The sequence below is a fragment of the Blastomyces dermatitidis genome (assembly GCF_000003525.1).
Source record: "Blastomyces dermatitidis ER-3 genomic scaffold supercont1.1, whole genome shotgun sequence".
Taxonomy (NCBI): domain Eukaryota; kingdom Fungi; phylum Ascomycota; class Eurotiomycetes; order Onygenales; family Ajellomycetaceae; genus Blastomyces; species Blastomyces dermatitidis.
In genome coordinates, this window is record NW_025544774.1 from 5585841 (window position 1) to 5609454 (window position 23614).

General features: G+C 31.2%; 2 protein-coding genes across 2 annotated transcripts; one reads left to right on the forward strand and one right to left on the reverse strand.

Annotated features, from left to right (window-relative positions):
* Positions 1 to 1845: 1845 nt before the first annotated feature.
* BDCG_16197 (uncharacterized protein) lies at positions 1846 to 3241 on the forward strand (the record flags this gene model as incomplete). The annotated part of the gene is made up of 2 exons (XM_045425453.1): positions 1846 to 2398; positions 3138 to 3241. The coding sequence occupies 2 exons, from the start codon at positions 1846 to 1848 to the stop codon at positions 3239 to 3241; spliced, it is 657 nt and encodes a 218-aa protein (XP_045279277.1).
* An 8044-nt stretch (positions 3242 to 11285) lies between these two features.
* Positions 11286 to 11537, reverse strand: BDCG_16198 (uncharacterized protein; the record flags this gene model as incomplete). Its single annotated transcript, XM_045425454.1, has 1 exon — positions 11286 to 11537. The coding sequence occupies one exon, from the start codon at positions 11535 to 11537 to the stop codon at positions 11286 to 11288; it is 252 nt and encodes an 83-aa protein (XP_045279278.1).
* Positions 11538 to 23614: the final 12077 nt, after the last annotated feature.

The window sequence follows — 23614 nt, forward strand, 5'->3', positions numbered from 1 at the left end:
AGGTTTTGAGATAGCAGATTTAGAGACAGCAGGTTTAGAGACAGCAGATTCAGCTGCTTAAGCATATGTTTTCTTCTGATTTAAAAAAGAAGAAGAAGAAGAAGTAGAAAAGAAAGCAGAGTAAACAGAAGAGTCAGTGATTATATTAGAAATTTTCAAAGTTTTTTGAACTGTGTTTGAAATTTCAAGTTTGAACTTAATCACTTTCTGTAGTTGTCTAGTCTGAGTATGAAGAATTAACAGAACTTCTTCATTCATCTCACTCAGACACTGCTTTTCAAGGATTTTACTTGCTTTTTCAAGTTTCTGTATTTCAAGAACTTGTTGTTTCTCTATTTCTTCTTTCTTTCTTCTCTTCAGAATTTCAATCTCAGGAATAGTATTTGAGAAAGCATCTTTTTCCACATCAACTGAGTGTACTTTTGAACTCATTATTCTTACTCAATGAAAAGTTGATCAGACTAATTTAATTGAGATATTTATTAAACTCTTTTGAATTGAAAAGTTGATCAGACTGTTTCAATTAAGAGATTTCTAAGTCTGTTTTCAATTGAAAAGTTAGTCAGACTATTTCAAAAGAAGGATAGCAGACTTTTATGTATAAAACACCTGATTTTTTTTCACACTAGTTCAGTAACTAGGTTAGATTTTTGAAGAGAATCTAATAAACTAAAATTGATTTTTAAGATAAATCAATAAAATCTTTACAATCTCTTTCTTGAAATACAGTGAGAAAAAGTATGATATCAATTGATAGTAAATCAGATGATATGACAGTTTTTAAGAGAAAAACTGACAAAAAATAAATTAATTTTTTGCAGAGAAATTGATTAAAACTATTCAATTTTATTCTAAATTATTCAATTCTTCTCACACAACAAGTGTGCAACTCAAATCAGTTAATAAAGAGTGTAAAAAAGAATTAAGTATTAATGAAAGCTCTTCAGCCACTGAAAAAGTAATTCTTACTTAAAAGAATATGAAATTATGATAGAAAACAACTCTGTTTTTAATTCTTTGTAAGAATATTGTATAAAACTCAGAGAAAAACACCTTACTTTTTCAAGAGAAGTAAAAAACTATTTCTAAGATCTTTTTTTTTGCATTAACTGCTGCAGAAGAATGAGATAGAAACTGCTAAGATATGCACTACTGTATACTCTCTATCAAGACTTTCCCTCTTCAGAGTCTTGATATTATAGAGAATATAAGTCTGTTTCTATATAATAATGTAAATATTGCCAGTGAGATGTAGAGAAACTGGTTATTTATATCTTAAAATAGAAGACTTTGTCAATGATTATATCAATATAGAGTTAATTCTCAAATTCAATAGAAATCTAGTGTTGCTGTTCTCAATTCCTAGCAGAATCTATTGAATATTAAGATATTAAAACTAGATTTAATATATCTCACTGTGCAGAGATCAAAGGCTCAGTCAGATCTTGAAGTATACTGATTTTATAGTTGTCATGTCTGCTGATTATGTATCAAGCACAGTTGCTGAGGTATCTTTTTGTACTTTTCTGTCAGAGGTAGGCCAGATTGAGAGGGGTGATATGAGAGTGAGACTCAGTGTTAATGTCTAGATACACTAAAGACAGACCGCGGAGATTGCACTTCAGAAGTGATTGTTGATTATATACTTGATATTATCACTGAGATATCTTTTTGTACTTTTCCATTGAGGATGAGCCAGATTGAGAGAGGTGATACAAGGGTGAGACTTGGTGTTGATGTCTAGATACACTGAAGACAGACCGCGGAGGTTGCTCTTCAGAAGTGGTCATTGATTATGTGCTTGATATTATCGCCGAGGTATCTTTTTGTATTTTTCTGCCAGAGATGGGCCAGATTAGGAAGGGCGGTACGAGGGTGAGACTTGGCATTGATGTTTTGGAACATCAAAGATGGACAGGGTTTTCGCGGAGGTCGCTTCTCAGATATCTCCACAACTACAGATCAGGGATCTTCCAAAATCAAGAAGATTGGTGCATATGGCTAGGTCTCTTCACCTTACAATTTGTATGGCAATTTGGCCCGGGGTTGTGGTGTGGTAGGGGAGAATGGGGGATAATCCCACGCAGGAGTTCCGAACAACGTCTGGTTCACATTTGGCTGGATAACTCCACCACCACACGGGGTATGCGGTCGGCGATGGGGTCAAAATGCTCGTATGATCGAGGGCTTTTCGATGGATCTATCGGCGGGTTCTTATTCGAAAAATCGAGCGAGTTCGTGGTGAAGCGGTTCGTTGACTTGATTAATGATGATGATAATAATGATAATAATGATGATGATAATAATGATAATAATGATGATGGTGATAGTGATGATGATGATGATGATAATGATAATAGTGATGATGATGATGATGATGATGATGATGAAAGAGAGAGTGCATTGAAATATATTACTAACTTATCAAATATAAAGAGACTCAAAGAAAATATTAACAGCTTTCAGTGATGTACAGAAACAGCTACAGTATTGTATAGCAACATTATCTTCATTCAATGCATGCACTGTTGATATTCTTTATATGCAGTTATTATATAATCTGTATCAGAGATACATGCAGAAAACAGATCTTTGTTACTAGAATAAATGATTACAGCAATTCTCTATTTTCATATTATAAAGATAAGTTATTCTCATTTCTTTCTTCTCTTTTTTCTCTTCTTCAATCAATCACTAATTTCAAGCTGATATGAAAACTATTAAAACACTCTCAGAAACTCTCAAATTTAAGAGTATAGACTAATCAAATTTTAAATATAGAAGAAATTAAATTATCTTCTACAGATTCAATTACTCATCTTCTCTTAAATAAAACAGCAGTCATGTTCTCTCTACCTCTCTCAATCAAACAAAATATGGCCTGTGAAAAGTGAGTATCACATCAGACCATAATGATCAACACAGCCTCAGCATGCAGAGCTGTATATACACAGTGTATGCTGAACTGAGAGACTGCATGAGTTGCAAACCAGCAGCAGCATCTCAGAAAGAGCTGTGCAGTGTGAGAAAGTCACAACTCTCAGCTATATATACAGAGAATGAATCACTGCAGTAAGTGTATATGTATTAAAGTAATGCTTTTTAATAATACTCAGTCTCTGATATGATGAAAATAGAGTCTCTCTGTGAGATCTGTTTCTATCAGAAGTTTGAAGATCTTATATTTCTCAAGATCATCTTCACACATCTTATCTGTGAAATTGATGAGAAGAATCATTGATTTCAGTATTCTGTTCTTGATATCATTCAAGTGATAGCAGAGTTCACTCTGATCACACTTTTTAAGTGTATGTTTTCTAATTATTCACATTTATATAGATATATACTGATTATTTATTAGATGATATTAAGATAATAACTTATTACAGCTGTGTTACTCTCACTATAAGAGATACATAATTAATAATAAATATTATGAAGACTATGAGAAGTGAGTATTTTAAGAGTACTATAGCTCTGTGATCTTGATTTTTTTTTATTTTTATTTTTTATTTTTTTCTTTTTCTTTTCTTTTTTTTTATTTTTCTTTCTCTTTCTATTTCTTTTTTTCTTTCTCTTCTTTTTTTCTTTCTCTTTTTTTTTTTTTTTTTTTTTTTTTTTTTTTTTTTGTTATGATTTTTTCTTGTTATTTTGTTTTTTGTTTTTTTATTATTTTTTGTATTGTACATTTTTTTTTTTTAATTAAAATGATATTAATTATAATCTGTGTTTAGAAAAGTAATAATATTTGATAATACTCTCTGTTGAATTTTCAACAAATGAGCACTATGTTATGATATTATGTAAGTGAGAAATGATTTCATAATCTCATTTAGTATCATTTTCAATAATGAGATCAGAATGAAAATGTGACTAAGAATTCAAATATATTCTTTATCTGAGACTAGATTTTTATTTGAAAAGTGAATCTGAGACCTTTAATATTTGAAATAACAGGATTTGAAATCAATGTGATGAACACAAACCATGATCAGGAGTAATGCTTTTAGGCAACGTGACAACTGTAAAGTTTGGTCCTGGTCCCAGACACGGTCACACGGTCAGTCTATTCTGAGGTATCTTTTTGTACTTTTCTGTCGGGGATGGGCCAGGTTGAGAGGGGTGGTACAAGGGTGAGACTTGGCGTTGATGTCTAGATACGATACACTGAAGACAGACCGCGGAGGTTGCACTTCAGAAGTGGCTGTTGATTATGTGCTTGATATTATCGCCGAGGTATCTTTTTGTATTCTTCTGCTGGGGATGGGCCAGATTAGGAAGGGCGGTACGAGGGTGGGACTTGGCGTTGGTGTTTTGGAACATCAAAGGTGGGCAGGGTTTTCGCGGAGGTCGCTCCTCAGATATCTCCACAACTACAGATCGGGGATCTTCCAAAATCGAGAAGATTGGTGCATATGGCTAGGTCTCTTCACCTTACAATTTGTATGGCAATTTGGCCCGGGGTTGTGGTGTGATAGGGGGGAATGAGGGATAGTCCCACACAGGAGTTTCGAACGACGTCTGGTTCACGTTTGGCTGGATAACTCCACCACCACACGGGGTATGCGGTCGGCGATGGGGTCAAAATGCTCGTATGATCGAGGGCTTTTCGATGGATCTATCGGCGGGTTCTTATTCGAAAAATCGAGCGAGTTCGTGGTGGAGCGGTTTGTGACAGAATGAGAATCTGAGTATGAAATATATTAAGTTAGAAGATCTGTCTGAGTTATCAAGCATCAATGATGACTGAAAAAATGATACTACAATTAGCTAGCTAAGTCAGATACAATCATATTATTAGATTGAATATGAACTCATAGACAGACAGTTAATGAAATTTTAACAAGTCTTAAGATCTGCTGTATTTCTACATAGAAAAGCAAAGTTATTATAAATAACTGATGAAAAGATGAATCTCACAGATCTGAAGTAATATTCATTCTCACAAATATGAAATAAGTTTTTTAAATGAATCTTATACAATTTTGAGAAAGTGAATATATAAGATAAGTATTATAAACACTTCACTGAGTGTAGATAAGTGAGCAATCTTATATTATACTTTATACACTTCAGCTTACACTATCTCATGTTAAATGAAGAGCTTTTAACATCTTTCTATTTACAGATCTTCATTCATAATCTTACACTTAAGTTGAGAGTGAAATGAAAATACTTAATCTTACAATCAGGCACAGTGAAAGAAGCATACAATATTCTCATTATATAAGAATAAGTGAGTCAATTCTAACAGAAAATACTGCAATTAAGTATGTCTTAGTAAAGAACAGATAATCAGACTTGTATAACATAAGTTATACACTCAGATATAATAAATCTAGATCTGAATATTATCACTAAAGTACTGAATTCTCTGAAAAAGAAATTCTCTGAGTGAAAATCTTGATATTGCAAGCATCAAGCTTGCTTTAACTGTAAATATTAAAATCATAATACAAAAGATTGCACTTAGCATGTGCAGTTAAGAGAAGTAAGAGAGTTAAAAAACTAGCAGAATCAGTGAGCTCAGAGATACTCACTGATATTCTATGAAAAGTCTTCAAAGTGAAAGAGATGTCTGTATTAGATGACTCTCTGAATTCTGTAAATATTAAGAGAAAGCAGGCTTCTGAATAAGATGTAGATAAGAATGATAAAGTGAATACTCATCTCAATGTCTTAAGACCTGAAATATTAATATATAAGAAGCACTTGAATAAGAATTGAGAGATGACTATAAAAGTGTTAGTGAATACAGAAGCTTCTATACAATATATTAATAATTATATAATCTGAAGACTGAAAGAAGTCTGCTGAGTGAAGAATCTCTGATATATAAGATTATCTGATAATTAATATTTGATATTATCTGCAAGAGTAAGAGTTCTCCTGCACTTCAGAGAATGATCTTGCTATACTTGAACATGAGAGCTGCAGAACATGAAATATAATCTTATTCTCAGACTTGATTGATTTCAAAGATTCAATCTGCAGATTCAATAATGTACATGTCATATGCAGTTAACTGATAGAAAGAGAACAGTTTATACAATTCTATCAACTAATATGAGAAGAACATTTCACATTTCTGATATAGAAGAGTTAAATCTGCTTATATATTAATAAACAAAGAGAACAATTCACAAAATCTCATTCAAAAGCATTCTGTATATCATACAGAACTCAGAAGCAGAGAAAACCAAGATAAAGAATATACAGAAGAACAAGTATATAAAGAAGCTTCTGAAGAAGTATGAGAAGATCTTTTAAACAGATCTTTCACTGAAATTGCAGCTGAAATGAGGATTTGTACATGAGATTGACACAGAAGAGACAAAATCAATCAATCAGAATGCATATTCTCTATTATAAACACATCTCAAAGAACAGAAGTATCAGATCACAGACCTTCTAGAACATGATCTTATACAACTCTCATCAAGCACATGAGACTTTTCAGTTCTATTTGTGAAAAAGACAGATGAGGAGTGACTAGACTGACCGGCGGGACCATGAATTTCACATTTAATTCCATTTGATCTGATCTCATACATTTCTTGATGTGAGTCTCACCAGAACCAAGCCTCAAAAAAATCTGAAAATGAATTATTTCTGAGAGAAATGATGTGAAAAATGACCAGATTTAATTCAAGAACAGTGAAATGAAAGTAATTTCTCAGAATAAACTATGAAAGATGATTATTCTTTCAAAATCAGAATAAAACTGAGACTGAAGATTAAAATCAGTCTCATTCAGTTCATTCAGTGATTGCTTATATAATCAGAATTTGGTAATGATTATTAATAACACTCATGAAACAACTAAATACATTCTTATATAAGTTGATTCTTTACTTTCTCATGAAAACTACACTTCTCTGATATACTGTGATCAGAGATATTAAACTATCTGATAATTTTATATTTTACAATCATGAGTTTCTTGATTATTTCTTCTTATAATTGTTCTCAGTAATAGTGATAAATATCTTAACTTGAGTTGAACTTTCACTTCATTCTCATCTCTGTCAATGAAATTGTCAGAATATCATGTATTATTAGTACAATGATTGAATATATACTCTCAACAATTTTTCATAACTCTAAAATTGATTTGATGTGTAAATTCATCAAATCATCTTGAAGATAGTAATCAAATTCAGTTTTATGAGTATGTAGCTTTGCCTGATTTTCAGTTGTAATTAATATATATAAGTTCTGTTTCAAAGTTAGTATTATAGTTCTATGAAATATGAAGTGTTATCAAAGATTGTTACTGACTAAAGAATTGTATTTCACTGTCTCTATATCTTGAACATCTGCTCATTCAAATCTCTGATAGTTGATATTGTAGTAGTCTTGAGTTAATTTAATATATAAGTCTTGTTTCTTCTCTGTTCAATCTTGAGAAGTGTAGATATTAACTTGATGAGAGAGATCTAGTAGAGCTGCTACAGCATAGTACTCTGTAAAAGATTGTTCAGTTTTACTGTAGTAATATGCCAGTTTATTTCTTACAGTAATAATAGTCTGTACTATAGTATTATCTCAGACTGAATTTCTTTTTGAGTAATTTAACTGCTTCTCAAGATGAGTAAATAAACTGTTATACACTTATCAGACTGACTGCAGCATTGATGTATAAGTGATTAAGACTGTCTTTGTTGTCTTATAAAACTGAAATAGTAAATCAATCACATATTTCAACTGAGTTCACTTCATATCAGAAAGTTTCAATGTCTGAATCTTTTTCTGATCAGAGTGTTGCACTCAATGATCAATCATCTGATACAATCAAAGAGTCTGAACAGTTATCTTATATGTTGAACTTCATTATGTTCTAACATTCTGTATCATATTCAGTGATATGACTGATGTATTTATTTATTAAATATCATGAAATTGTTATTATTATTTAGAGGAGATACAAATCATATTAGCAATATTTCAAATCTATGATATTTAAATTATTAGTCAATCTATTAAGAATTAACAGTAGTATTATCAAAAAGCATTATTAAAAAGCAATATTAAAAAGTGTTGTCAAAAAACATTATCTTTTGCAAAGTGAATGTAAAAGTTACTTGAGTAATCACTTTCATCTCATTCTCATCTCAAGAATCAGTCATCTCATTATTCTTTGTCTCAATGTTAAGATTCTTTATCAGTGTTTGCATTACAAGTTAAATCACATGAGCAATGCAGAGAATATGACCTTGTTTATCATTTCAGAAATGCAAAGTCAATTTTTGCTTCAAGCTGTTTATTATAGTGTAGTTATTCACAGCTAGACTGACCGCTGATATCATGAATTTCATGTTTGGTTTCATTTGATCTGATCTCATACATTTCTTGGCGTGAATCCCGCTGGGACTGGCTATTAAAAAAACATGTAAAGTGACTATATATCAGATCTTAAAATGAAATCATGACTTGAAAAAAATAAGAAAGTGATTTCATTTAGTCTTATTTAGTTTCATTCTTGGCATAAAGTTACTATTTTTAGACATTTTAAGGTTTTTTTTAGACTATTTTTAATTTTTTAAAAAGTAACACTTTTTGGTAACACTTAAATGAGATTTAAAGTCATTTAAAGCAATAAAAATAATTTAAATTGAGAAGTGGAAATCATGGTCTCATTTGAAAAATGTGATAAGAGTAGACAGTAAGTCTCACTGAGACAGTATGAGACTACTATCTAATGTTAAAACCATGTAATGGGATCAGTTGAATTGGTAATGAGACTATCAAAAAATCTAGTCCTGGTTTCAGACACGGTTACACAGTCAGTCTATTTACAGCATTATCAGTTGTAATTGTAAGAAGACGGAGACTAATATTCTAATAGTCATTTTTAATCACAGTTATTAATATCTCTGTTATATAATCCTCAGTATGACTACTGATCAATGATTTAAATTCAATTAATGTCTCTTAATAAGTTCAGTTCTCATTAATGTAATAACATGTAACTCTTATAAATGCAAGATTGTTTGTACTAGTTTATACATTCACTGTAAGAGACACTCTTCAATGATTCTTCAACTCTAATTTCAGATGTTGTATATTGACTTTGTAGTGTGTCTTGAGATTGAACTGAAGACAGAATTGATGTAAAATATGAAGATTTGAATTAAGCAATTGAAGAAGTGTTCAGAATTCAGAGTTTTCAATTAATCAAAGAGAAAGATTCAGAGATATATACATATAAAGTAATTATTCATGAAAGTTATCAGATAAGAGTTATGAAATCAGAGTACTGATACATGATCATTTTCACATGATTTTCTTCAAATTAGAAAGTTAGTGTTATTAAAAATTATTATCTGATAGAGTAACTTATCAGCTCAGTAGTAATTTTCTGATTATTTTTCTTTTATTGTCTGCATTCTGATGACTTCAGATGTTGAGAAATTTCTTCAGAGTCATGATTAGTTCATGATAAATATTTCTGAATAAAGTTGCAGTGATTATAGTAGAGAGATAACTCTTCAATAATCTGCAATACAATCTGTTGATAATTATTTCATAGTTTATCTCAGTATTTGTATTGAGTTTTTCATAAATTTCATGACCTGAAATCAGATGTGAAGAATGAAGTGATTATTCATTATAATTGAAAGAGAGTATTCTGTATTAAATTATAAATAATATAGACTTTATAATTTATAGTGATTTCTTGAAGAGTTTATGAATCTTCAATAGAAATAAAAGAAGTGAAAGAAGTGAATTCAGAAGATATAATAATAATTTAAAAAAAATAATAATTTATTTTCAATAACTGATCACTGATGTGTGTAAGAAGAATTAATATAAGAGAAAATAATCTTCTTTCTTAGCTTAGTTATAATTTTAGTACTAACTCAGATTGAATATCATTAATATATAAAAGTAAATAAATAATCTTGATTAATCTCTGTCATATTTCTTGAAATATATTAATATTATGAAAGAGAGCATTATCAAATTATATTATCAGATAATATCATTAAAAATATATTAATATTATGAATATCAATGTTGAAAAAATGTTGATACTTATATATTATAGTGACATAATAGTTGAATATATATATATATATTATTCCTGACATTGATAATTGATTACAACTTGTACAATAATTTTTGAAAACTTAAAATTAATTTCAATTATTAACTAATAGTTACAAACTTATAACTAACTAATATAAAAAGAAAAAAACTTTTTCTACTCATTATCTTTCTTCTCTTTCTCATTCTTCTCACTATTCTTCATAATTCACTTTTTATTCTTATTCTTCTTCTTCTTCTTATCTGAGATGATAATCATCTTAAAATCTCTCTCTGCTGCCTTCTGTAACGTGGCGGAACCGAAGCGGTGACTAGTCAGCGGCGACACGTAGAGGTAGTTGTTTTGAAAAGCTGTATGAGTGAGCTTGACTATCTTGCTTGAATAGTGAGCTCGTAGGCTACAGGGTTATTGCGAGGATATCACAGATATGATACTTAGTATACTAAGAAGATTGTATAAGACATGCAGTAACTCTTGTGTATATTTCTGTAGAAGTAAAATGAATCACTGACTTCTTTAATGAGGAGCCAGCATCTAGCTATTCTATATAGACAATGAGTGAATACCCTTCTCTCATTTCACAAGTGAGAATAACCAGAGTGATATCTCAGCAGTGTCTCATTGTCAAGAAAGAGTAATCTGCTGATCTTGTATAGAAGTGAAGTTCTCATATTCATCAATTGAATCTTTCTATAATATATCTGAATAATGTTATAAAGTGATTGAAAACTGATTCAGATGAGATGAAATCATCTGCATGAAAGTGATGAGTCATGTGAAATCACAATGAGGTCTTAGCACAGCTGGAAGTGTGATAATACTCTTCTCTTTAAGAGCATAGTCTCTATGCTCTCAAGATTATCAGATTAGAAATTATCTTTGTTGTATAGCAACAGTTATCAATCAATTGACAGTGTGTGTGCTGCATGTGATACAAAGAAATAGATGAGTTTTTCTGCTGACTGTGTAAATCTTTCTTTTCTCATCATTGTTCAAATCAAATGCATGATAAGTGAGTTTCTTATATATTGATTTAAAATGTGAAAAATATAGTTAATAAGTGACTTACAGATCTTTCAACATATTTCATTCTATATATGAAATTCCCTGCAAAAGTAATGTATTTTAGAGACAAAGCTAACAGTAGTGACAGGATTTTTTGAAAAGATTCTTCTCTCTCTGTGAAACATTTTTCTTCCTCTCTCTCAATTGCAACAGTGAGTGCATGAGAGTATCATTCTTGAAGAACAATCAAGGGCTTATTCTGATGTTTTCTAGTGAGTAATAAATGTCTTTGTGATGCGGCAGCGGCCTCCATGGCTGCCAAGAAAGCCAGGTTGAAGGCAGAGACAGCAGCATCAATGAGCCGCGGGAGCACCACTTCCATTGTCACATCTCCTTCTTCTCCTGCTTTCTTTGTGGCCGCGGCAGTAGTCACTGTGCCTTGCAGTGAGGTGTCATCCCTTCTGCCAGTCAGTTTGTCCATGTCTGATTCATCCCTTACCCCCTCCACTGCTGTTGCAACACTGCCCCCCCCCCCAGCCAATACAGTAATGTATGACCCCGTGTGATCATTTGAAGAGGAACCCAGGGAGAGCTTGATTCTGAGAACAGTGACTCTGAGAAGCTCAATCTGTAGTTCCTCTCCTGCAGCACATCTGAGCCCTGCTCAGAATGCTGCTGAGTTGAGTTCACAGAGTCTCACAGTTTCTTTATCTTCTCTCTGTGAGAAGGCTCTGATGCAGTCTCTGACTGGCATTATTACTTGTCTATGCTGCATCAAGCAGCTGAAGAAGAAGAGGATTTTATGCATTCATTTCTTCTCTCACTCTTATTATTTCTGTTGCATCTGTAACAATGACTTCTATCTCTCTATAAGTATTATCTCACAGAAAGATGTTGTGTCAGTTCTGATAAGAAGTCTAGATATTCAAGCAGTACAGAGTGAGAATCTCAGAGCTTCAAGCATTGATAGATTTCATCAAGGCTGAGAAGATCTCTCTTACTTATCTGCAGAAGAAGATGAAAGCATGAGTCTCTAAGATAGAAAAACATCTCAGAATAACTGATCTCAAGAAGGAATTAGCTGACACTGTTATTGAAAGTGCTGCAGAGATCAATCACTGATTGAAGAGAATCTTACTTCAATTGAAGCAGATAACTGAGATGCTTTGTAAGTTAATAAGTTAATATTTCATATATTTCTTCTGCTCTTCTTCAGCATCACAGTACTAACTTCTCAGCAGATAAAGATGTCAGTGTCAGAGACTTCAATAGTGAAGAATGAGTTTGATGAGAGTGTGATTATTAATAAGTAGGCTCTGAAATTCCTTCTTTTTACTTTTTCAGTGAGCTGCAGCCTCATTAGATTAGCAGCAGTCTGCAGATTGATTAATATTAATCTTTTTATTAATTTCAAATATCTCTTTCTTTTCTTATTAACTGCTTCAGGAATTTTACACTTGTGTAGTCTCATTAAACTTCTAAAAAACTCTTTGAGAGAAAATAGAAGAAGAGTGCTATAGAGTCTATAAGATATCAGCTCATCACTGCAAGATCATCTCTAAAAAACTCTTTAAGAAAAACAAGAAGTCTCAAGTAGTGTTTCTTGCTCAACATCTCTGATATGTAATGAGATGATCTCTACTAGCTGCCTTATAGATTGCAATCTCTTTCTCAGCATTTTTCAAATATTTAAGTGATTTCTACAAATTCTCTGATGATGAATAATCTTCTCATTTAATAAGATATTGAAACTTACTGTAATGTGTTTACTTATTCAATATTTTCTTCATAAGATATTCAGTATCACTCTCAATCTTGATATCATTCAGTCAAGACAGCTCTGTCTTGAGATGTTGCTTATAGAGCTTCAAATAGAAAATGTGAAAAACAGAATGAATTGATTTCAATTCTGTGAATAATTTCAACTCATATATCTGTTTATTCATCACTCTTGTTATTAGAAAAGATTCTAGTCATCACTCACTGAGCTTCTTACATAGTCTCATTGTCTTGATATTCTTTACTGAAAGTAGCACTTGATTCTCTATCAAGAACTTCATTGAAAGATGTTTTCAATTATAGTATTTCATCTATCACTTCTGAATACAGTGAATGCTTTTCACTGTCTTCTCATGAATTTTGTTTAAAAGTTTCAATCTCACTTTTACTTCTAATACTGAGAAATACTTCATTCTCTGTATCTGTTCAACATTCTGACTGTCTATTCTCTTCTTTGAAATGTCATCCGCGATGTCACTGAGTAATAAAGAATTATATTCATAACAAGTATAGAAAGAAGATATCTTTAAGATTGCATTCTTTGCATTGTTATATGCAAATTCAGTGATTAGAAGATGTTTAGATTAATCATTCTGATGATATAAACAGAATGCTTGAAGATGCTGTTCTAGTGTCTGATTCTGGTGTTCAGTCTGATCATCAGTCTGTGAATAAAAAGTGATACTGAGAAGATGTCTTATTGTAAGATAATAGTAAAAAGCTGATCAGTACTTGCTAATGAAGAGGAATTCTTGATCTGTTATTAACAATTTCAGAGCACTGTGATTATGAATAATGATATCTAAAAACAGGTCAGTTAATTCAGAGGCTTTAATCTTTTTATGAGTAGAGATATATCTAGTCATCTTTGTGAAGCAGTTAACAATGATCAAAATTGAGTCATATTCTTTGACTCTTGTTGACTTCAGCAGATCAACTATGAAATTCATTGATAGATTCTGTCATGAGCTCTTTGAAACAGACAGTGACATCAACTCATCATATTGCTTATACTGTAAGATCTTTATTCTTTAACAGATATTGCAAGTCTCAACATACTCTTTGACATCTGTCTGAAGCTTGTTTCAAGTGTATTTATATTTTAGAAGCTTCTCAGTCTTCTCTAATCTGAAGTGCTCTGCATGAGAATCATCATGATGAATTCTCAATAACTTCTGACATATCACTCTGCTATGAGAAATGAAGACTGAATTATTCAGCAGTAGAAGTTCACATTCTTCTAGTTATTAATAACTTAGTTTCTTAGCAGTATCACCCTGCTCAGAGTCTGTCTCTTTCAAGTTCAAACTGAATTCTTTCTTCTTCAACTTCTGAATTCAAGCTGCAGTAGAGACATCTCTCTTCTATAATTTATCAATGAATTTCAAAAGTAGTTGAGTTGAAAGATTGTAGACTGTTTCATCCTTGATCAATTCAATAATTGCAAGATATAACATGAGAAGCTCATGATCTTCAGTATCAGTTTCTCACAAGAATCTGAGTTCTCTTTCATCTTCTATACTGAGTTGCACAGCTGCCTCTCTGACACTGTTTCTGAGCTTTAGAGAATCTCAATCCTCTGCAGTCAGCTTCTTCTGCAGTGATGACAGAGATTCTTTTGTAGAATTCTTCTCCACATTAACAATATTATAATCAGGTCATCTAGACAGTGTGTCAGCAGAGTTAAGCTGATCTGAACAGTATCAGATATAGAAATCATACTCTGAAAGCAGCTCTGTTCACCTGACTTGACATTCTGTCAAGCTCTTTGTTGTCAAGAAGTAACACAGATTTACATGATCAGTGAGAACTTATACTGAGTATCTACTACTCTGAAGATAATGTCATCAGATCTTAAAGAATTTGACAATTACTAACATCTTCTGATCATGAGTATCATACCTTCTCTGCATGAGTGATAATTTCTTGAAGAAGAAGATCACTGATCTTCATTCACAGTGTCTTATAGACTCTGTGAAAAAGTCTTCTCTCACAGACAATTCATTGTCTGTTTCCTCAGAAGTGATTATTCTCTGATTCTTTCAATGTTGAAAGGTCTTCAGTGTCAACTGTGAAAAGATTTCACAGATCTCATTCTCAGATACATCAGTCTCACACTGACTGAATAAGTCAGGATTAAAGTGATTCAGCATTGTAGCATCTGTAAAAGCTTGTTTCAATTCTGCAAATGCCTGCACAGTGTCTTGAGTGAGAATAAACAGTTCTATTTTCCTGTCTTTCACACTTCCCTTCAACAGATCTGTAAGAGGGGCAGTAATCTGTGAATATGCATAGATGAATTGTCTGTAGAAATTCACAAATTCTAGAAACACCTACATCTTGCAGTACATCCGCGGCGCTGGCCAGTTCTCAATGACAGAGACTCAGCTCCTGTTCATTGAAATGTCATTCACCTCAACAACATAACCTAAGAAATCAATCTCCTGCATGTAGAACAAGCATTTTTCAGTGTTTGCATAGAGTTGATACTGTCTCAAGCAACTCAACACTTCTTAAACATGGGTATCATGTTCTTTCTCTGATTTTGAGAAGATTAAAATGTTGTTCAGGTATACTATGCAGAAGACATCAACAAGGCCCCGCAGTGCCTCATTTATATAGGTCTGAAAGATAACTGAAGTGTTACAAAGATCAAAAGATAAAACAAGATATTCAAAATTACTGTACTTGGTATGAAAAGTCATTTTTCAAATGTTATCTTCATTAACTCTGATTCTATGATAGACATCCTGTATATCAATCTTTGAGAATATCTTTGCTTCAGATAATTAATCAATCATCTTGTCAATTAATAGTAGTGAATAGTAATTCTTAACTGTCACCTTATTAAGGCCTCTGTAGTCTATGCATAGACATAGTCTATCATTCTTCTTGGACACAAAGAGTATAGGCGTCTCTGCTGAACTCTTTGATGAATATATTCAGTTCTTTAATTGCACTTCTTCAAGATATTTGTACAGAACATTCAACTCCTTTACAGATAAGTTGTAAAGAGACCTGTACAGTGCTGTTACACCATCTTCAAGGTAAATCTTATATTGTATCTTGATATCAGGAAACTTTGCTGCTTTCCTTTTCAAAAAGACATTCTTAAAATCTGTAAAGAGACATCATGTACATTCATCTTCAATGATAAATACTGCTGTCAATCTTGCAGTGAGGGTAATGGCTTCTTCACCTGCTCTCAAGTCTCAATCACCTGCTATGCAGTATATTGACTCAATCTTTTTCTCAAGATTCTTTCAATGAAACTCTTCAGATTTCTCTATCACTGTCTCTTCATTAGTGAGACAGTATCATCACACCTGAGTGACTCAGTCAATGAGAGGATTGTTTTCTCTCAATTATGAAAGACCTAGAATGACATTCTCATCTATAATGTTGACTGCATGAAGAAGCAGACTGCTCTTCTTGAAGATTTCTTCTGAGTCTGTGGCTACACACTTTGCTTGAATTATGTCAAAACAGTGACATTTCATTCCATCTGTAAATTTTGCATGACCTGATGAATCTATCTTCTTTCAATCCTTCATCAAAGAAAAGGAATAGAATATGAAGTTAACATCTGCTCTGAAGTTAAGTAGACACCTCACTGATACCTTCTTATTCAGAGTATGCATTGTGATTGTAACATGAACTTAGAGATGTGAGAATTGTTAATTCTTCATTTCTTTCTCTTCATTATCTTCTGTGAATACATTTGTCAGAAGAGGAGTTGACTTTGAGAAGATGTCTTCTCAGTTCCTTCCCTTCTTCAGCTTCTTGCAATCACTGATATAGTGATCACCAGCTCTGCAGTTGAAACAGAGATCTTTGTCAAATCTTTTTTAATGTTTCTTCACAGTGAGTGAAGAATCAGAATACTTAGAATTCTTCTTTACTTTCTTCACACTGAAGTTGTCACAGTGCTGTTTAGATTCTGTCATTGATTGCTTAGAAGAGGTCTTGTTGATCTTTTTCTCAGAGAATTGATTATTCAAATAGATTCAGAAAGCCAGGTTGACAAGCTCAGTGTGATTGATTGATGAACTCTGATATTATGATATTGTTATTCACACCTTGTGAGTCAGCTTTGTAAGATAAAGCTGTGTTTTTAATTGATTCAAATCATCAGTTAGTTTCTCTCAATATTCTTCAAATCTTGCATTGAAATTGGAAGAATTCTCATCATCTTGTTAATGTAATGAGTTGAACTGCTGCACTGCTGTGAAGCTGCAGTTGCAGTGATCTTTGATTTGATTCAGTAGAAAGTTCTTGAATTCTTCCCAAGTCATGGCAGCATTGATATGCTCAAGCTCCCTCTTCTTAATGGCCCAAGTAGTCACAGAGATGCCTTCAAGAAGGTTGGTGATGTATATTACTTATATCTTATGAGTATTATACTGGCTCAGGTTAAGGTGGAATTTCTGTTCAAGGATATGAATAAAGCTGTGAAATTCAGACAAGGTGTTTCCCTTGTATCTTGGTGAATCTCCGACCTTAATCTCTCTATCTCCATGATAGATGTAGGTGTGTAGGGGCCGCGGTGGTGGCAGGGCGGTTGAAGGGCTCATGTCAAAATGCACAGCAGGTTCAGGAATCTCGGATTCCTGCCAGGATAGAGGTGTACACACTCTAGGGAATGATGTAGTGTTTCTCTCAGAGGATGGTGTCAGGTTGGTCCCAGTGTGAGTGCATGGGGTCATATCAGTCTGTTAGAGCTTGACTGATTCAAATGTGTAATCAGGTCAAGTGATTTGAATTGTAATATAACAGAACTGAAGTGATGACTAGTCAGCAGTGACATGTAGAGATAGTTATTTTGAGAAGCTGTATGAATGAGCTTGACTATCTTGCTTGAATAGTGAGCTTATAGGCTACAGGGTTATTGCAAGGATATCACAGATATGATACTTAGTATACTAAGAAGATTGTATAAGACATGCAGTAACTCTTGTGTATATTTCTGTAGAAGCAAAATGAATTACTGACTTCTTTGATAAGGAGCCAGCATCTAGCTATTCTATATAGACAATGAGTGGATACTCTTCTCTCATTTCATGAGTGAGAATAACTGAAGTGATACCTCAGCAGTGTCTCATTGCCAAGAAAGAGTAATCTGCTGACCTCATATAGAAGCAGGGTTCTCATATCCATCAATCAGATCTTTCTATGATATATCCGAATGATGTCATAGAGTGATTGAAAACCAGTTCAGATGAGATGGAATTATCTGCATGGAAGTGATGAGCCGTGTGGAACTGCAACAGAGCCTTGGCACGGCTGGGAGTATGACATCTTCTCAGAGAAGAGTTTCTGCTGCTTTCTCTCAGTCAGATCAATCTGTATCTCAAAATCCTGTATTTTCTAATCTACTGTCTCAGGTTTCATCTCAGCAGTAAGCAGATTGACATGCTCAGAGAGCAGAGCTATCTTCTCAATATTCTGCATTATGAAGTGCATTTGAGATCTGAATAAGATCTTAATTCTCTTCTCTGTCAGCTTCTACTAATCAATTAGAGAACAGAAGTATTATTAAAAATCATTATCTCTTAATAAAAAACTTATCAGTTTTGACTTCTTTATTTCTCACTTCAATATCTTCTCAATCTTCTTCTACTGTCACTTATTTACAGTAATGCTCTTCTTCTCTCTCTCTCTCTTTATCTTGATCTCAAATCATTCTCAGAACTTCTTCTGATCTCACTACTACTGTATAAGACTCTTCACTATCTTCTTTTTCAATCTCTCATAGACAGTGTCATTCACATTATTTCTATACTTAGTTCAGTCTAAATCTATTAGAAGTATTACTTAAAATTGTTATTATTCTACTCTCTTATAAAGCCTCTTTAAGGCATTATAATGTGTCTTGTGATATGTCTCTTTATACTTGAATGCCTTCTTCTTCTCTCTCTTCAATCTGTGACAGTGCTCACGCGCCTTGATAGTTCACAGAATCACAGAATATTTGAAGAGAGATAACATGATTAATTTTAATAAGTATTGAAAGAGAGAGTGAAGACAGGCAATGATATAATAATAATAATAATAATGATAATAATGATGATGATAATAATAATAATAATGATGATAATGATGATAATGATAATAATAATAATAATGATGATAATGATGATAATAATAATGATAATAATGAAATAAGAAGTGCATTGAAATATATTATTGACTTATCAAATATAAAGAGATAAAGAAACTATTAACAGCTTTCAGAGATGTACAGAAACAGCTACAGTATTACATAGTAATATTATCTTCATTTAATACATACACTATTAGTATTCTTTATATGTATTTATCATATAATCTATATCAGAGATACATGCAGAAAACAGATCTTTATTGTTAGAGAGAATGATTACAGCAATTCTCTGTTTTCATATTATAAAGATAAGTTATTCTCATTTCTTTCTTCTCTCTTTTCTCTTCTTCTTCAACTCATCACTAAGTTCAAGCTGATATGAAAACTATTAAAAGACTCATAGAAATCCTCAAATTAAAGAATATAGATTAATTAAATTTTAAATACAGATGAATTAAATTATATTCAATAATACTAATTATTCATTTCTTTCTTAATAAAACAACAGTCATGTCTTTCTTTCCTCTCTCAAATGAAACATGGCTTGTGAAAAGCAAGTATCATATCAGGTCATAATGATCACACAGTCTCAGCATGCAGAACTGTATACACACAGTGCATGCTGAACTGAGAGACTGTATGAGTTATAAATTAACAGCAGTATCTCAGAGAGAGCTGTGCAGTGTGAGAAAGCTGTAACTCTTAGTTACATGCACAGAGAGTGAATCACTGCAGTAAGTACATATGCATTGCATGAAAGTAACACTTTTTAATAATACTCAGTCTCTGATATTATGAAAATAGAGTCTCTTTGTAAGATCTGTTTTTATCAGAAGTTGAGAAATCTTATATTTCTCAAGATTATCTTTGTATGCCTTATTCATGAAATCAATGAGAGAAATCATTGATTTCAGTATTCTGCTCTTGATATTATTCAAGTGATAGCAGAGTTCACTCTGATTATACTTTTTAAGTGTATGTTTTCTAACTATTCACATTTATACAGATATATACTGATTATTTATTAGATGATATTAAGACAATGACTCATCACAGCTGTGTTACTCTCACTGTGAGAGATACACAGTTAATAATAAACATTGCAAAGACTCTGAGCAGTAAGTATTTTAAGAATACTGCAGCTCTGTGACCTTGATTTTTTTTATATTTTTTTTTTATTTTTTTTCTTTTTCTTTTATTTTTTTTTATTGTGATTTTTTCTTGTATTTGTTTTGTTTTTTATTTTTGGTTTTTTTTTATATTTTATGTTTTTTTCATAATTAAAATTATATGAATTATGATCTGTGTTCAGAAAAGTAATGATATTTAATAACACTCTCTATTGAATTTTCAACAAATGAGCACTATGTTATAATATTATGTTATTATTATTATTATTCTTCAATTATAGATGTATGCAGTCAGTAGACTGGCCAGTGAGACTATGAATTTCACGTTTGATCTCATTTAATCTGATCTTATACATTTCTTGATGTGAGTCTCATCAGAATCAAGTCTCAAAAAAATCTGAAAATGAATCATTTCTGAGAGAAATGGCATGAAAAATGATCAGATTTAATTCAAAAACAGTGAAATGAGAGTAATTTCTCAGAATAAACTGTGAAAGATGATCATTCTTTCAAAATCAGAATGAGACTGAGACTGAAGATCAAAATCAGTTCTATTCAGTTCATTCAGTGATTGCTTATATAATCAGAATTTAATAACAATTATTGATAACACTTATGAAATAACTAAATACATTCTTATACAAGTTTATTCTTTACTTTCTCATGAAAACTACACTTCTCTGATATACTGTGATCAGAGATATTAAACTGTCTGATAATTTCATATTTTATAATTATGAGTTTCTTGATTGTTTCTTCTTGTAATTGTTCTCAGTGATAGTGATAAATATCTTGACTTGAGTTGAACTTTCACTTCATTTTCATCTCTATCAATGAAATTGTCAGAATATTACATATCATCAGTGTAACAGTTGAATATATACTCTCAACAATTTTTTATAACTCTACAATTGATTTAGCACATAAATTCATCAGATTATCTTAAAGATAGTGATGAAATTTAGTTTTATAAGTATGTAGTTTTATCTGATTTTTGATTGTAATCAATGTATACAAGTTCTGTTTCAAAGTTAGTATTATAGTTCTATGAAATATGAAGCATTATCAAAGATTATTACTTATCAGAGAATTGTATTTCACTGTCTTCACATCTTGAACATCTGTTTATTCAAATCTCTGATAGTTAACATTGTAGTAGTCTCAGACTAATTTGACATATGAGTCTCATTTCTTCTGTGTTCAATCTTGAGAAGTGTAAATATTAACTCAATAAGAGAGATCTAGTAGAGCTGCTATAGTATAGTACTCTGCAAAAGATTGTTCAGTTTTACTGTAGTATTATACCAGTTTATTTCTTACAGCAATAATAGCCTGTACTATAGCATTATTTCAGACTGAATTTCTTTTTGAGTGATTCAACTGCTTCTCAAGATAAGTAAATAAACTGTTATACACTCATCAGACTGACTGCAGTATTGATGTACAAGTGATTGAAACTGTCTTTATTATCTTATAAAACTGAAACAGTAAATCAATTATATATTTCAACTGAGTTCACTTCATATCAGAAAGTTTCAATGTCTGAATCTTTTCTCAATCAGAGTGTTGTATTCAATGATTAATTATCTAATACAATTGAAGAGCTTAAATAGTTATCTTATATATTAAACTTCACTGTGTTCTAATATTATGTATCATATTCAGTGATGTGACTGATTTGTTTATTTATTGAATATCATGAAATTATTATTATTATTTAGAGAAGATACAAATCACATTAGCAATGTTTTAAATCTGTGATATTTAAATTATTAGTCAATTTATTCAAAATTAATAGTAGCATTATTAAAAAGCATTATCAAAAAGTAATATTAAAAAGTGTTATCAAAAAACATTATCTTTTGCAAAGTGAATGCAAAAGTTACTTGAGTAATCACTTTCATCTCATTCTCATCTCAAGAATCAGTTATCTCATTATTCTTCATCTCAATGTTAAGATTCCTTATCAGTGTTTACATCACAAGTTAAACCACATGAGCAATGCAGAGAATATGACCTTGTTTACTATTTCAGAAATGCAAAGTCAATTTTTGCTTCAAGCTGTTCATCATAGTGTAGTTATTCACAGCATTGTCAGTTGTAATTATAAGAAGACTGAGACTAATATCTCAATAGTCATTTTTAATCACAGTTATTAATATCTCTGTCATATAATTCTTAGTATGACTACTGATCAATGATTCAAATTCAATTAATATCTCTTAATAAGTTCAGTTCTCATCAATGTAATAACATGTAACTCTTATAAATACAAGATTGTTTGTACTAGTTCATGCATTCACTGTGAGAGACACTCTTCAATGATTCTTCAACTCTGATTCTAGATATTATATATTGACTTTGTAGTATGTCTTGAGGTTGGACTGAAGACAGAATTGATATAGAATATGAAGATTTGAATTAAGCATTTGAAGAAGTGTTTGAAATTTGAGGTTTTCAATTGATCAAGGAGAAAGATTCAGAGATATATACATGCAAAGTAATTATTCACAGAAGTTATCAGATGAGAGTTGTGAAATCAGAGTACTGATATATGATCATTTTCACATAATTTTCTTCAAATTAGAAAGTTAGTGTTATCAAAAATCATTATCTGATAGAGTAACTTATCAGCTCAGTAGTAATTTTCTGATTATTTTTCTTTTATTGTCTGCATTCTGATGACTTCAGGTGTCAGAAAATTTCTTCAGAATCATGATCAGTTTATGATAAATATTTCTGAATAAAGTTACAGTAATTGTAGCAGAGAGATGACTCTTCAGTAATCTGCAATGTAATCTGTTAATAATTATTTCATAGTTCATCTCAGTGTTTATGTTGAGTTTTTCATAAATTTTATGACCTGAAATCAAATGTGAAGAATGAAGTGATTATTTATTATAATTGAAAGAGAGTATTCTGTGTTGAATTGTAAATAACATAGACTTTGTAATTCATAGTGATTTCTTAAAGAGTTTATAAATCTTCAATAGAAGTAAAAGAAGTGAAAGAAGTGAATTCAGAAGATATAATAATAATTTGAGAAAGATGATAATTTATTTTTAATACCTGATCACTGATGTATGTAAGAAGAATTAATATAAGAGATAATAATCTTCTTTCTTAGCTTAGTTATATTTTTAGTACTAACTCAGATTGAATATTATCAATGTATAAAAGTAAATAAATAATCTTGATTAATCTCTGTCATATTTCTTGAAATATATTAATATTATGAAAGAAAGTGTTATCAAATTGCATTATCAGATAATATCATTAAAAATATATTAATATTGTAAATATCAATGTTGAAAAAATGTTGATACTTATATATTATAGTGACATGATAGTTGAATATATATATATATATTATTCCTGACATTAATAATTGATTACAACTTGTACAATAATTTTTGAAAACTCAAAATTAATTTCAATTATTAACTAATAGTTATGAACTTATAACTAACTAATATAAAAAGAAAAAAACTTTTTCTACTTATTATCTATCTTCTCTTTCTCATTCTTCTTATCATTCTTTATAAT